General features: G+C 41.1%; 2 protein-coding genes and 1 long non-coding RNA gene across 8 annotated transcripts; 2 read left to right on the forward strand and 1 right to left on the reverse strand.

The window, feature by feature from the left end:
- The first annotated feature begins 125 nt into the window (after positions 1-125).
- On the forward strand, positions 126-2,807 carry LOC111674429. Its single transcript, XR_002762446.1, has 5 exons — positions 126-253; positions 568-738; positions 2,285-2,386; positions 2,521-2,603; positions 2,692-2,807. It is a non-coding gene; the product is annotated as an uncharacterized LOC111674429 (long non-coding RNA).
- LOC105694792 (integrator complex subunit 8) lies at positions 241-4,488 on the reverse strand. 3 transcript variants are annotated; one of them, XM_012415794.2, is made up of 12 exons: positions 4,314-4,488; positions 3,823-4,240; positions 3,601-3,733; positions 3,192-3,425; positions 2,872-3,117; positions 2,553-2,802; positions 2,062-2,472; positions 1,720-1,974; positions 1,404-1,662; positions 1,141-1,259; positions 526-875; positions 241-430 (listed from the first exon to the last, which is right to left on the reverse strand). In XM_012415794.2, the coding sequence occupies exons 1-12, from the start codon at positions 4,429-4,431 to the stop codon at positions 311-313; spliced, it is 2,913 nt and encodes a 970-aa protein (XP_012271217.1). In that variant the 5' UTR covers positions 4,432-4,488; the 3' UTR covers positions 241-310. The 3 variants fall into 3 exon arrangements, with proteins under 3 accessions (XP_012271217.1, XP_012271216.1, XP_012271218.1); XM_012415793.2 differs by having other exon boundaries at positions 3,496-3,733; positions 4,314-4,431; XM_012415795.1 differs by lacking the exons at positions 241-430; positions 1,141-1,259 and having other exon boundaries at positions 685-875; positions 3,496-3,733.
- A 318-nt stretch (positions 4,489-4,806) lies between these two features.
- On the forward strand, positions 4,807-11,420 carry LOC105694793 (transportin-3). Of its 4 annotated transcripts, none has more exons than XM_012415796.2 (18): positions 4,807-5,035; positions 5,574-5,777; positions 5,974-6,131; positions 6,262-6,334; positions 6,443-6,571; positions 6,648-6,871; positions 6,991-7,156; positions 7,233-7,379; positions 7,489-7,724; positions 7,796-7,935; positions 8,028-8,219; positions 8,302-8,525; positions 8,604-8,744; positions 8,833-9,044; positions 9,123-9,279; positions 9,360-9,527; positions 9,601-9,713; positions 9,799-11,420. In XM_012415796.2, the coding sequence occupies exons 1-18, from the start codon at positions 4,919-4,921 to the stop codon at positions 9,860-9,862; spliced, it is 2,865 nt and encodes a 954-aa protein (XP_012271219.1). In that variant the 5' UTR covers positions 4,807-4,918; the 3' UTR covers positions 9,863-11,420. The 4 variants fall into 4 exon arrangements, with proteins under 4 accessions (XP_012271219.1, XP_012271220.1, XP_012271221.1 ...); XM_012415797.2 differs by having other exon boundaries at positions 9,802-11,420; XM_012415798.2 differs by having other exon boundaries at positions 7,012-7,156.
- Positions 11,421-11,844: the final 424 nt, after the last annotated feature.

Genomic DNA, 11,844 nt, shown 5'->3' on the forward strand with positions numbered 1-11,844 from the left:
ACATTTGAAGCAATCGAGACACTTATCAGTAATCTCTGACATTATATCGTAGGAATTTTCAGAGCTCGTTCTAAGTGGCATTTCGTTTCTACAGCTTTTCCCCAGATTTTTCACCTTCGGTGAACTGATAAACCTTTTTTCCATTTCTTCGACTCGAAGGAAATAAAAATTTGATCAATGGTACCAGTTTCAGAGACAAACCTTGTATCCGGATACTTCAAGGAATGACATTCGGAATGCTCCAGTCACAAGTGTTCGTATTATTTTATCTCTATCAGGTACAAATATATATTTTATATTTACAAGTCAATTAGTAAACATATTGCTTTGCCAGTGCTCTCAAAAACTTCGCTTTTCTGATATTCGCCGCCTCCCTTTGTATCTCCTCGTTATTATTGGAATTCAATTCCAACAAGCCGATTACTTTGATCTGCAAGATTTTCGGCTTTTAAAATCCAAAGAATATTGCTTATGGACAGAACAAAAGGCAGAGCATAAGCTTTTAATTATTATAGAATCACTTACTGCGAGTTGTTTTCTATGATGTTCTCCCCGTTTGGTGTGTAGATGGATAAGGTACTCGAGTATCGTCGTGTCCCAGATGCAATAGTAATAAGCATCCATTGCATCAGCCGGAGCACAATTCTTCTGATCGCCTGCTGCCATTTTAAAAGCCAATGAGTAATCAACCTCTTCAAGGAATTGACACAACACTACAGCTTGTGTATAACATAGCAGGTGAGCACAGCATTTGATCATCCGTCGATAAACCAGATCATCGATCAGGTTCCGAGGAACCGGTTGGCTGAATAAATCACTGGCTACCATTGTCGCCTCCAAATAATACTTCATGGCACTTTCGTAATATCCCAAAGCTGAAAAAAATTGATTCCTTAAATAGACATCGTAGACGAACGGCTTCTGCATCAAATATTTATTGTCATGAACGATTTACTCGCAGTGGCGGTGATAATTGGAATAACACAGATTACAAGCAAATGTCTCTCTTGAGTGACATATCTATATTTATGCTATCATTGGACATGATATTCTTCAAAGTATAGCTTCTCAAATAACTTTCCAAGGAACCATTGAGATACTGTACGAAAGGTAAAATTGAATAATAAAGTAATAGCTCACCAAAATTTAAATCTCCCATTAACCGCAGCCATGAGACGTTACTGGGATAGTACTTAAGAGCTTGCAACAAAAGTTGAAAGAGAAATTCTCCTATCGTCCTTGCGTTATATGAATTCAGACTGCAAGGCAAAAGTAAAAATTACCGTCAACAATGGAACGTCAAAATATCGAGCAAATATTTATCCGAATGAGCGTTTCGCATGCATTCATGACGCGAACAAATCGCTGGTGATAACGTGATTGGAAAATATAGAGAAACTTACTTCGGCAGACTGGCAGGTCGAAGTGATGGGTACTGCGTGTGAAGCTCGAAATTAGAGTCGTCCCTCAAGACATTGTGCAATCTCTCGAGCAATGAAATAGCTACTGTAAGCACAGTAGATTCACGAAGCCTGGTTAAAGAACCAGTAACACTTGCAATTGCATCCCTCGATGAATTTCCTGCACTCGTACCACTTCCACTACTAGAACTCGAGCCACGTTTCTGGGGTGGTTCTCTGCCCGTTCCGAACACGGCTAAAACTGATCGATACATCAATTAAATCTGCATGAAAAAAAATAATAATCGTAGGAACTTACCCATGTCCCATGCTTCCCTCGGAAACTTCCTTCCTCCTTTGTATTTCTCGATATCCTGGCACACTGTACTCACCGCAGCTATAAATTCAGAATAACTCCAGCGTTTTTCTAGCGTTGTCAAGTACTCCCACTCGGCCATGTTTAACATAAATACTGTACAATACTCTATGATTTCTTGCCTCGGTATGACCTGGTCCGTAGCTTGCAGAGCACCGAGACATTGTTTGCATTGTTCAACCAGAGCTTTTGTGTCGCCTAAAAAGAACACTCGCCATTAATGGAAGCGTGAAAGAATTTCTTTCTAAGTAATGAATTATTATTAGTAGTAGATATGTTATTTACAAATGTTGTTCGGTGGCCAGGCGTAGAGGCAATGCCAGATGTCAACAAGTAGCAGTTCCCATTTGACCAGTTTTTCTAATTTGAATAAAAGGGTATTGCCAGTTTGCGAGTGTTGCTCAACTTCCTTTGCTAATACTGTCAACATCTCTCTCGCACCAACAAAATCCTTCCTTGAGACCAATTCTCGACTTTTAGCGAGCAGTAAATACGAGTAATCTTGCAGGAATCCTTGAGGTAAGGAAACGACAACACTTTGAAGAGGAATCGGCAATTCCCAGCAACTGTTGACTCGCCATAATGGTTTCGTTGGATTTTTACTGACAAGGTACATTAACATCTCACGTATTTTCTCAGGATCGTATGTTAATATCAAACGTTGCTCCATCTGAAAGATGTCTAACCTAGGATTTTCTGAAAATCACACATAAATAATAATTTAAATTAATTTCTACTCTTTAGCTTTAATCTTGAACTTAACGAGCAATACTTACGAGTATATGTTACGAGAGGAATTCCCCAATCGTTGTTTGTTAACAACTCCGGTAAGTCACATTCGGCTGGTGCAGCTTTTTTTTTAAGTTCCTGCAATTCCTCCTCGTCGAAAAGTGATACTAACTTCGGATCACTCAGGATTTTACTTGCAAGGCCCTCGATGTCTCCCATTAGGACAAGATATAAAAGGTAGCGAGATATCCGAGTCTTGTCTTCTTCTGTAACTTTCTCCAATACGTTACCAAACGCCTGGGCAAGTATCGCAATTAAAAGTTACATTCTTAAACTATTTTAAATATTCCCTATTTATATACATACCCAGAAAAGTATATCTAAACCTTTGGTGCCAGCAATTTTTATTTCAGCTATGTAATCTCCAACAATGACGTCGTTTTCGAGCACCTTACGTACAAAATTAAGGCACTGAATTTGAAGAAGTAGATCACGCGCGACAATAAGTTTCCTATTAACCACGCCACCCTGTATGTCCAATTCCAAATTGTCCCTATAAACTTGAGGGATTTCTCTTGTCACGTTGTCTGCCTGCAGGATTTGCAAGATATTCTAGAGGAAAAATAAAAAGAAATATATGTTAAATATAAATATAGTGAAAAAATTTGATTCATATATCAACTCACTGCATATTGATCCTTAATAGCGCTATGTAACTGTTGCGTAAGACCAGGTTTTATTCCTTCCACTGGAACGTCACACGCCAAGCAGCATCCATCCAGATACTCCTTCTTGACTTTACAGTACAACATTTTCGATGGATCCAATTTTAAGAACAGTTCTTTGGCTTGACAAATATGGTGCTTTGCGACATGATACTCTTCTTTTAGAATGTAAAACATGCCGAGATCGTAGTGTATCTAAAATGAAATAAAATGCTTACATAATAAATGCAAAGAAATATTTCTCAATAAATAAATAGGAATATACCTGACACTTGAATTCATCCTCTGTAATTACATGCATATTCTCCCAATTTTGTTTGACTTCTGTACTATCCTCGGTTAACATTTGAAACGTGTCAAATGAAAGTACCTTTGGCTTTAGATCAGTGGTCTGCAAGACTGCATTAAGCACTCGTATGCTATTGGAAACGTTAGCCTCTAATTTCCGTGTGACATCGTCAATAAATCCAACTGGTACATAAATGGATTCTTGAAGGCCAGGGCTAATCGAAAATATATAACATGAATGATCGGTGGCTGTACCGGCTTCTATCATCTGAATAAAATTTCATGCAAGTTATCAAAAACTTACGTATGGTGAAAATGCTGCTTCGATTGCTTATTATATAAGGCCCTGTGTACAATTGCTCTCAGATGCCATCTATGATAAAGGACAATCGTGAATAAAAGTTCATCTGAGACCGAACGAAGGGAATACTCAGGTACAGCAGGTACTTCGACAATAGTGTCCGTTGTAATAAAAAAAAGATCCTGCAACAGTGTCAACTGCATCTGCAATGGCAATCTTTTCTCCAAAATATCTAAATCCCAATTCAAGTATGCAGCCACTTTTAAGGAAAGAATCTTTAATGCCAGACCCTTATGCGACCACTTGCTAATAACGTTAGGTTTCACGTCATTCAAGTCTCCATCCTGCAGTTTGACATCGTAGTCTTTCTGGTCACAATTAATCGTCATAAATTTGATAATCAAATCTGTAGCAGGTGGATCTGCAAAGATATTAATAAAAGAAATAATAATGAAATTAAATATTTTGAATAGTAGAGGTTAAGTTTTACGAACCCGGCGAAGGTTTCGACAGATGTTTTTGAAGCAACGAAGGATTCAGTAGAAATTCAAACCACAGGATGGTATCCGGGGAAATCGGAACGGTTCCTGGTCTTAATAAATCTACATCCATAATTGTATTACTTATAAAATAACTATCACAAAACTCCAGCGACTTGAATTACAGGACTTCTATTTTGCTTTTATAGCTGTTTATAGCACTAAACCAAAAGATGATAAGAGTAGCTACGGTCCCTACTTTATGCCTGAGTAAGGTGCTGCTACTCATTGTGTGCGTGCGAGTAATACAAGTCTCTTATCTTCTTTCCAGTCTATAGCAAAAACTAGGGAAATATCCCCATAAACATCTCTTGACTTTAACGCCATTGAATTGTAAGTATTTCTTAGTATCAATATTTGACTTCTAGTGGAAGATCTAGAAAACATCTTAGTTCATGAACCACGCACTTGCGCAGTGCAGCCGTCCAGTCACGAGCCAGCAGCGACGAGGAGTTCTGTGGCCGACATCGAGTGAGTTTTATCGCGGTTTCTTGTCGGAAATATTCCAACGCATGGAGACGCGCAGTTGAGACCGTTCGAAACGAAAAATTCCAAAAAGCATGGAGTCGCCGCCGGACCTCGAGACCGTCTACCAGGCCGTCTATTCTCTCTACAACAATCCTGACACATCCGAAAAGGAAAAAGCGTCCCTATGGCTAGGAGAACTCCAAGGTTCGGTGAGTTGCACCTTATATCCTTATTGTACTTTAATTATTTATCCAACCGCCCACGTCTAACATTCTCGACATTTTTCAGTGTTGTTGGATTTGGATTCCACTCTATTTATATGCCAAGGGCATCGCTCTTAATTTTTACGCGTAATGCCGTAGAGCGTGCCTCTCGTGTTGTTTCATAACCTTACTTTGTGTTGTACTTTTCTGAGTTTCTATAGAATTTTCACTACCTTACGATTAAATATCCAAGAATATATTATGAGAGTTTCGTTATTGATGTCAGTGGCATTTACTTGTTATTTATTTCTTCCAAATATACATATTTTCTCATGGAAGCTAATGCAATTTTATTCGACTATTAAGCCTTATGCTTAAAAGAACTTTAACCTTTATTTTCAAAGTGTTATTTTCATTTTTAACTTTATTTGACTGTGAAAATATGTTTCGTTGTTCCAACGGTTCTGATGGAGGAATATTTGTGTTTTAAAGAATGCGATATAGGTTCACAGAGGACACAGTGAAATTTCTATTTTTATTGTAGGTTTTCGCTTGGAAAGTGGCGGATGAAATGCTCCAACACAAGAGGGATTTGGAATCTTGTTATTTTGCTGCTCAAACAATGAGAACGAAAATCCAGATGTCTTTCCATGAATTACCTGTTGAAGCTCACACGTCTTTAAGAGATTCCTTAATGGATCACTTATCCCAGATTAATGAAAATACCAATGGTGTCATCGTTACGCAGGTCTTTATTTTATAGTGCTTATACGTAGATTTATACGAAATTTATCTATTGTGGTGACGTAACGGTCCTGGGAATTCATATTCTCTGCATCTGTATTTGAGCGTCATTATGTAATCAAGCATGATAAAAAAAGCATTCATAATTTTTTGCAAGTATTACAATTTATAATATTTTATACCTTCTTTGCATCCTTTAGCTATGCTTGGCACTAGCAGATTTGGGCCTACAAATGTCATCTTGGCAAAAGCCAGTAGTAGATTTAATAAACAGATTTGGAGGAATCAGTTCTAGTCTATGGCCGCTACTCGAAGTTATGAGAGTATTGCCCGAAGAAGTAAATTCCCCATCACTCAGGTTTGTCCTTGTTTTCATCTTAAACTATAAAATGAAATTATATTACCTTTATCATATTATAGTTACTATTTACATTTTACTTGCACTGTTCGCTTTCTTCCAAGTGATGTAAACAGGTTTTTATTATTAGGTTAGGTGCCAATCGACGGCAACATATTATGATGGATCTCGCTGATAGTGCGGACACAGTCACTGAGTTTCTGGTACATACAAAATTATTCAGTTGTGGTACAGGAATATTGTTCCATGAATATTCCTTCTAGTTCTCCTTTTGGAAAATTTCGTATCATATTTTAATTTCCCTTTTGCAGAAAATGTGTTTAAAGAATAGTGGAGACAATGTGCAAATAATAGTTCGGATACTTCGCTGCTTTACCAGTTGGATAGGAGTTCCTGCAGTTCCACTGCCGAACAGTGACATAGTGGCTTATGCCTTTCAGGTATGACAATGTCATTAAACGGTATTTAATTTTGGCTTATATAACCTGTGATTTACCTAATGTTTACACCATTCAGGTACTGGGTAATCACATGGCTGGCTCACAAATTCATGAGGCTGCTACAGACTGTGTTTGCGTGATTCTGCAAGTCTTGGAAGATGTCAATATAAATGACCACAGTCAAAATAACAGCGACCATATCCTTCCACATTTGCAACATCTACAATTGTGCCTCTTTACATGTGTCATGGCTCTGGAACAACCCTACCACCTGTCGGTTGCACACGAAGATATGGAAAAGTAATCCTTGATACTCCATTTTTATTATAATTTACCATCATTGAAAATCAAATTATTCATCGATGGCGAATTACTTTTGTTCTAATTAGCCATAAAATGTAACATTCCATAACCGGAAGGAATGGCAATTGCTGTTACAGGTCTGCAAATTATTGTCGGATATTTACCGAACTCGCAGAGACGTTTCTAAGAACCATGGTGGATGGATGTGTGGAAGGAAAGCAACATTACGCTATTAAAATCTTAGATTTAGTTCTAACGTGTGTCGGCCACCACGATTACGAGGTAAGGCACTTTGAGCCTTTTTGCAGGTATTACAATTTTATTCAATACATAGTAATTTTTCTGTCTCCATTTTCAGGTCGCGGAGATAACGTTCAATCTGTGGTATCGCTTGTCGGAGGTACTTTACCAGCGAAACAACGACGAACTCAATTCAGTTTTCAAACCACACATTGAAAGGCTTATAGGTGCACTTTGTAGGCACTGCCAAATGGAACCGGATCATGTGAGTACTATAAAATAAAATTATTATTACTCTTTCGGCATATTTCTCGAGTATTACGGTAATGTATCAAGATCCATTTAATTTTTATCCAACTTCCTCGATCTAACAGTTAGGTCTAGTCGAGGAAGGAGGAGGTGGCGAAGAGTTTGCTGAATTTCGAATGAAAGTCTCGGAATTGATAAAGGATGTGGTATTCGTGGTCAGCAGCAGTCACTGCTTCCGACAAATGTTTTCAAATTTGACTGGAGGTCCTGGACCGCAAGGACAGCCTGCACATCCACCTACATGGGACTCAACGGAGGCAGCTCTCTTCGTAATGCAAGCTGTCGCTAAGAATATCCTACCGTATGTGTAATTCATATTTTTATTCAGAATTCTCCTACGACAAGACTACTACATAGGATTTTTCCTTGCAGCGAAGAGAACGATGTGGTGCCAAAAGTAGTCGAAGCAATTTTAAACCTGCCGGAGGGCACACACATCGCAGTTCGACATACCAGCATTCTTCTACTCGGTGAGCTCTGCGAGTGGATTGAAAGGCATCCCCAATCATTAGGTAAGACTTAGTTTCAATATTATAATGAATTTAAAAAATGATACGTATTCACAGCGTGATTCTTCCTTAACGGTTCTCTTAATCGGTTCTAGAGCCGGTATTAAACTTCCTGTTGGCGTGCCTGAATCAAAGAGGACTAGGAAACGCTGCCTCGAGTGCGCTGCAAAGCATCTGTGCTGCTTGTTCGCAGCACATGGCTGCCCATTTCCCGGGACTCCTGCAGATTGCTCGATCCCTGGACAGTTTTGGCATCAGCAACGATGCAGCAATTGGACTGTTGAGAGGTGCCCTTTCATATCCTAATTTTAACGAAATTTTCAAGAACAATCGCACAAAATGTCTAACGCTGGTCAATTTACTTGGAAGGTGTCTCGATCATCCTGGCCAGGTTACCTCGGGAGGAGATCGGGCCAGCGATGAAGGAGCTCTGCTGGTTCCAGGCGAGGCCACTCTGCGAGCTCCTGGAATCTCGAGGAAACCAAAGCGACCCTGTGATATGGCTCGACAGACTTGCCGCGATTTTCAGGCACACGAATCCTAGCAAAGAGGAATCGAACGAACCTCATCCTTGCCAAAGTGTTATTACGGAAGTGGGTATTATACCTAGACAAGAAGTATCAAAAATAGCGCAAGGGAATTTTAATCAATATTCAAATTTTGTTTTGTAGATGTGGCCGGTATTGTCGAAGACCTGCACAACGTATCAGCGTGATGCAAGGTTGATGGAGAGATGCTGCCGTTGTCTCAGGTTTGCCGTTCGGTGTGTTGGGAAACATTCGGCTCACCTTCTTGAACCCCTCGTTAAACAGGTAGTTATGACGATGGCTTATTGAAATCAAGTAATATACGTTTTTTTTTTTCTGGGTAGTTGTCTCTACGAGGTTGTCTATTTTTCAGATAGTAGAATTATACGCGGCACACCAGCACAGCTGCTTCCTGTACCTCGGCTCGGTGTTGGTCGACGAGTACGCAAGCGACATGGAATGCGTCTCGGGTTTGCTGGGAATGCTGGAAGCCTTTATCGGACCTGCATTTGCCTTGCTTCAGAATCCTGACGGACTGAAGAACCATCCCGACACGGTCGACGACCTCTTTCGCCTGTGCGCTAGGTACTCGTCGAGCTTAAATTACACTTCGCTAGCCTAAAAATCTCAACTCTGATAATTTTTATTTTTTTCCCCCTGCAGATTTTTGCAAAGATCACCGGTCGCTTTCCTGCACTCTGGAGCGCTGAGCAGTATAGTCGATTGCGCTTTGCTGGCCTGCAGTTTAGACCACAGGGACGCCAACGCGTCCGTGATGAAGTTCTTTTACGACCTGGTCCACAGCGGCCGAAATCACGATGTAAGTTTAACTTCTCTTCCTAGATTGGAACGTTTGTATGGATTGGAATGATTATCTAATTCCATTTCCCCGTCTCGTAGAACCGATCGGATTTTACGATAAGGAGACAACTGGTACAAAACATAATGAGGGAGAAGGGACAGACCCTGGTTGCGAGGTTGCTCCATGCCTCGGTTTTTTCGTTACACACGTACATGCTGTCCGACGTGGCGGACGTCGTCATCGAGATGACTTTGTTCGACAAGGAGGTAAGCATCGCCAGGAGGAATCCGTTTTAGAGCGTAAATGGCAGACCCAGAAATTAATTCCCTCGTCTTCAAGCTCCTGTCCAAGTGGCTCGAGGAGGCGATAAAGGCCATGCCTACCCAGAACGCAGGGGGTTTGCCAACGGCGACGCCGGAACAACTGCTGGAATTCCATAGTACGGTTCTACGGTACGTGATCTTATATCTCCATTACGTCTACCGCTACCTGCCTAGTTTCTCGTAATTTAAGTAATACTTAGGATTTTCTTTCTAGCAGCGCCGAAACGTCGAAGATCGTCACGCACGCATTGCGAGACTTCGCACGGCTGTTTCGTTGACAAGATCGAGGAAACGAAGGGGATTCAGAAATTAGACGAATTAAGGGGAGGCCGAAGCCTCGGCGAGGTGCTTCGAGAGTCTCTCCCTCGAGGGCCATGGCGATGTCGATTGCAATTATTCGATTTGTGCATAACCGGGAGCCGGTCAGGAGCGCGAGGACGGCGTTTCCTTCCTTTATCAGTCTACGATTAATTCGGGAATCGTGCGTGGCCGGTACACCTGTACGGGCTGCCATGTGAAATTCATCCTGTGTGATTTCAGCCTGCTTAATCGCGCCTGCTGCCTTGTCGAAAGCCACCCGGGATGAAGCTATGACGCTCAGAGCCGGTTTATTATTTTTTTTTTTTCCCCGTGGGATTCAGTCCTTCGATACACTTGCGTTGAACATTGTTCAATCTTACAGAACTCTAGATTCTAACTATGACCGCATTTTACCCTGCTCGGCGAGATGATCGCCGCGTTTCGTCCGCATTTTATGGTGGAGCCGGGGTTCTAGTTCTTGACGAACGGTACGATTTGATCTAACTGTATCAGGGATCCGATTCTCCAGCTCATAAGAATTTTTTTTTTGCGCGTGAAAAATTTCTCATTCTTGCGAAGTCGCGTCGTTGGTAAACGTTTGAAAGTCGTATACGAATGTTGGTCGTGTGAACTGGAGAATCGGGTTCCAAGGCTTTGCTTATGGAGCGAAATGTTTAATTTTTTTTCTTCTTTTTTCTCACGTAATGTTCGAGGTAGCCGATCGCGTTGACCTAGTCCGAACAGTGATTTACTATCGATGGGGGATTTAATGTGTTAACGGGGATATGTCTGTTGAAAAAAAAAATTGAGATACAAGGCTGAGGATGGTTTTCTGTGGGGCATTGCGATGAACGTATAAATGACTAATCGACTCGTGAACCTCTTGGCCAGATGTATGTATTTATACATACGCACCGTATACATACTTTTATGTATTCCGTTCCCTAGTTTTTCATTCTTTTTCATTTTTTTTTTTTAATTTTTCTCGGAATCGGAAATCCCGGGGTTTCCATTTTGCTCACAAAGTCGACGGTTGTTGGATAAGTGAAATGTGAATAATTAAGGGGGTGTCGAATAGAAGAAGGAAAAATTGAGGAGGGAATAAATTGTACGAGGGACTCCTCGGGCTCTGCCGTCGCCGATCCTGAACACGGTGACGCGCTTTGTACAGAGACTTTATACTTTATAAAAGAGGCGAGGGAGCGCGGCCTTTCGCCGGGAGTTATTGTACAGAGACTTGTCGATCTATGGATTAAGAGAGCGGCTCTAGCTCGTAAGCTCGTAGATTAGGGTCGGATGTAAGTTATGACGAGACTGGGGCCGGATTCGATCGTGTTTGCAGCGCGGACATCTTTCGACGGTCCGTTTCTCGCAGACGATACGAAGCGATTCGCTGGTTCGCGAGAATTCTCATTCGCAGTGGCTGAAATTCCTTTCTTTTCTCTCTTTCCTTTACCCCCCCATGTCCTACCGTTCCTTTTTGTAATGGCGCATCATCGACAAACTTGAAATAAAGTGATACTTTTTTAATTAAAATCGGCTGGGTGTCCCTTCGAGCGAAACGCGTTATTATTTTTTTTTTCTCTCTTTTTCACGGAATTTTTATATCTGCCTGAAACAAAACGTTCGGTTCTTCGGAAGGATCCTCTTTTTGATTTTCTCTTCAAAATCGCTTTTGACGGGGTGTCGGTCGATAAAGAAAATAGAGCGAGGTGACATCTCGCGAGAGGAATATCAATTACTTTCTTAGGCTTTTCAATTCACGGTTGGTAAAATCGGAGAGGGGCGCGGCGCCATCTTGCGGTGGAAACGGGAATTATACGGAAGGGCTAGGCAGTGGCGCCCCGGTTTTCCTTGCAGCCATTGCCGGAAACTTTTTGAGAATCAAGGCGGAGCGTGGAATCTATGTGTACGTAGTCTGTGCCTTTACACACACGATTAATCCGGAGTGGTTAGAAAC

Source organism: Orussus abietinus, unplaced genomic scaffold, assembly GCF_000612105.2.
Source record: "Orussus abietinus isolate OABI.00-Male unplaced genomic scaffold, Oabi_2.0 scaffold79, whole genome shotgun sequence".
Classification (NCBI taxonomy): domain Eukaryota; kingdom Metazoa; phylum Arthropoda; class Insecta; order Hymenoptera; family Orussidae; genus Orussus; species Orussus abietinus.

What these genes read in the sequence shown, in the direction of transcription:
- LOC105694793 (XM_012415796.2), top strand. Translation starts at nt 4,919, where the DNA reads ATGGAGTCGCCGCCGGACCTCGAGACCGTCTACCAGGCCGTCTATTCT. An exon ending in ATGGTGTCATCGTTACGCAG is followed by an intron (nt 5,778 to 5,973) that starts GTCTTTATTTTA and finishes TGCATCCTTTAG; the next exon opens with CTATGCTTGGCACTAGCAGA. An exon ending in GTCGCTAAGAATATCCTACC is followed by an intron (nt 7,725 to 7,795) that starts GTATGTGTAATT and finishes TTTTCCTTGCAG; the next exon opens with CGAAGAGAACGATGTGGTGC.
- LOC105694792 (XM_012415793.2), bottom strand. Translation starts at nt 4,431, where the DNA reads ATGGATGTAGATTTATTAAGACCAGGAACCGTTCCGATTTCCCCGGAT. An exon ending in TCTGTCGAAACCTTCGCCGG is followed by an intron (nt 4,241 to 4,313) that starts GTTCGTAAAACT and finishes ATATCTTTGCAG; the next exon opens with ATCCACCTGCTACAGATTTG. An exon ending in AATGGGAGATTTAAATTTTG is followed by an intron (nt 876 to 1,140) that starts GTGAGCTATTAC and finishes AATTTTTTTCAG; the next exon opens with CTTTGGGATATTACGAAAGT.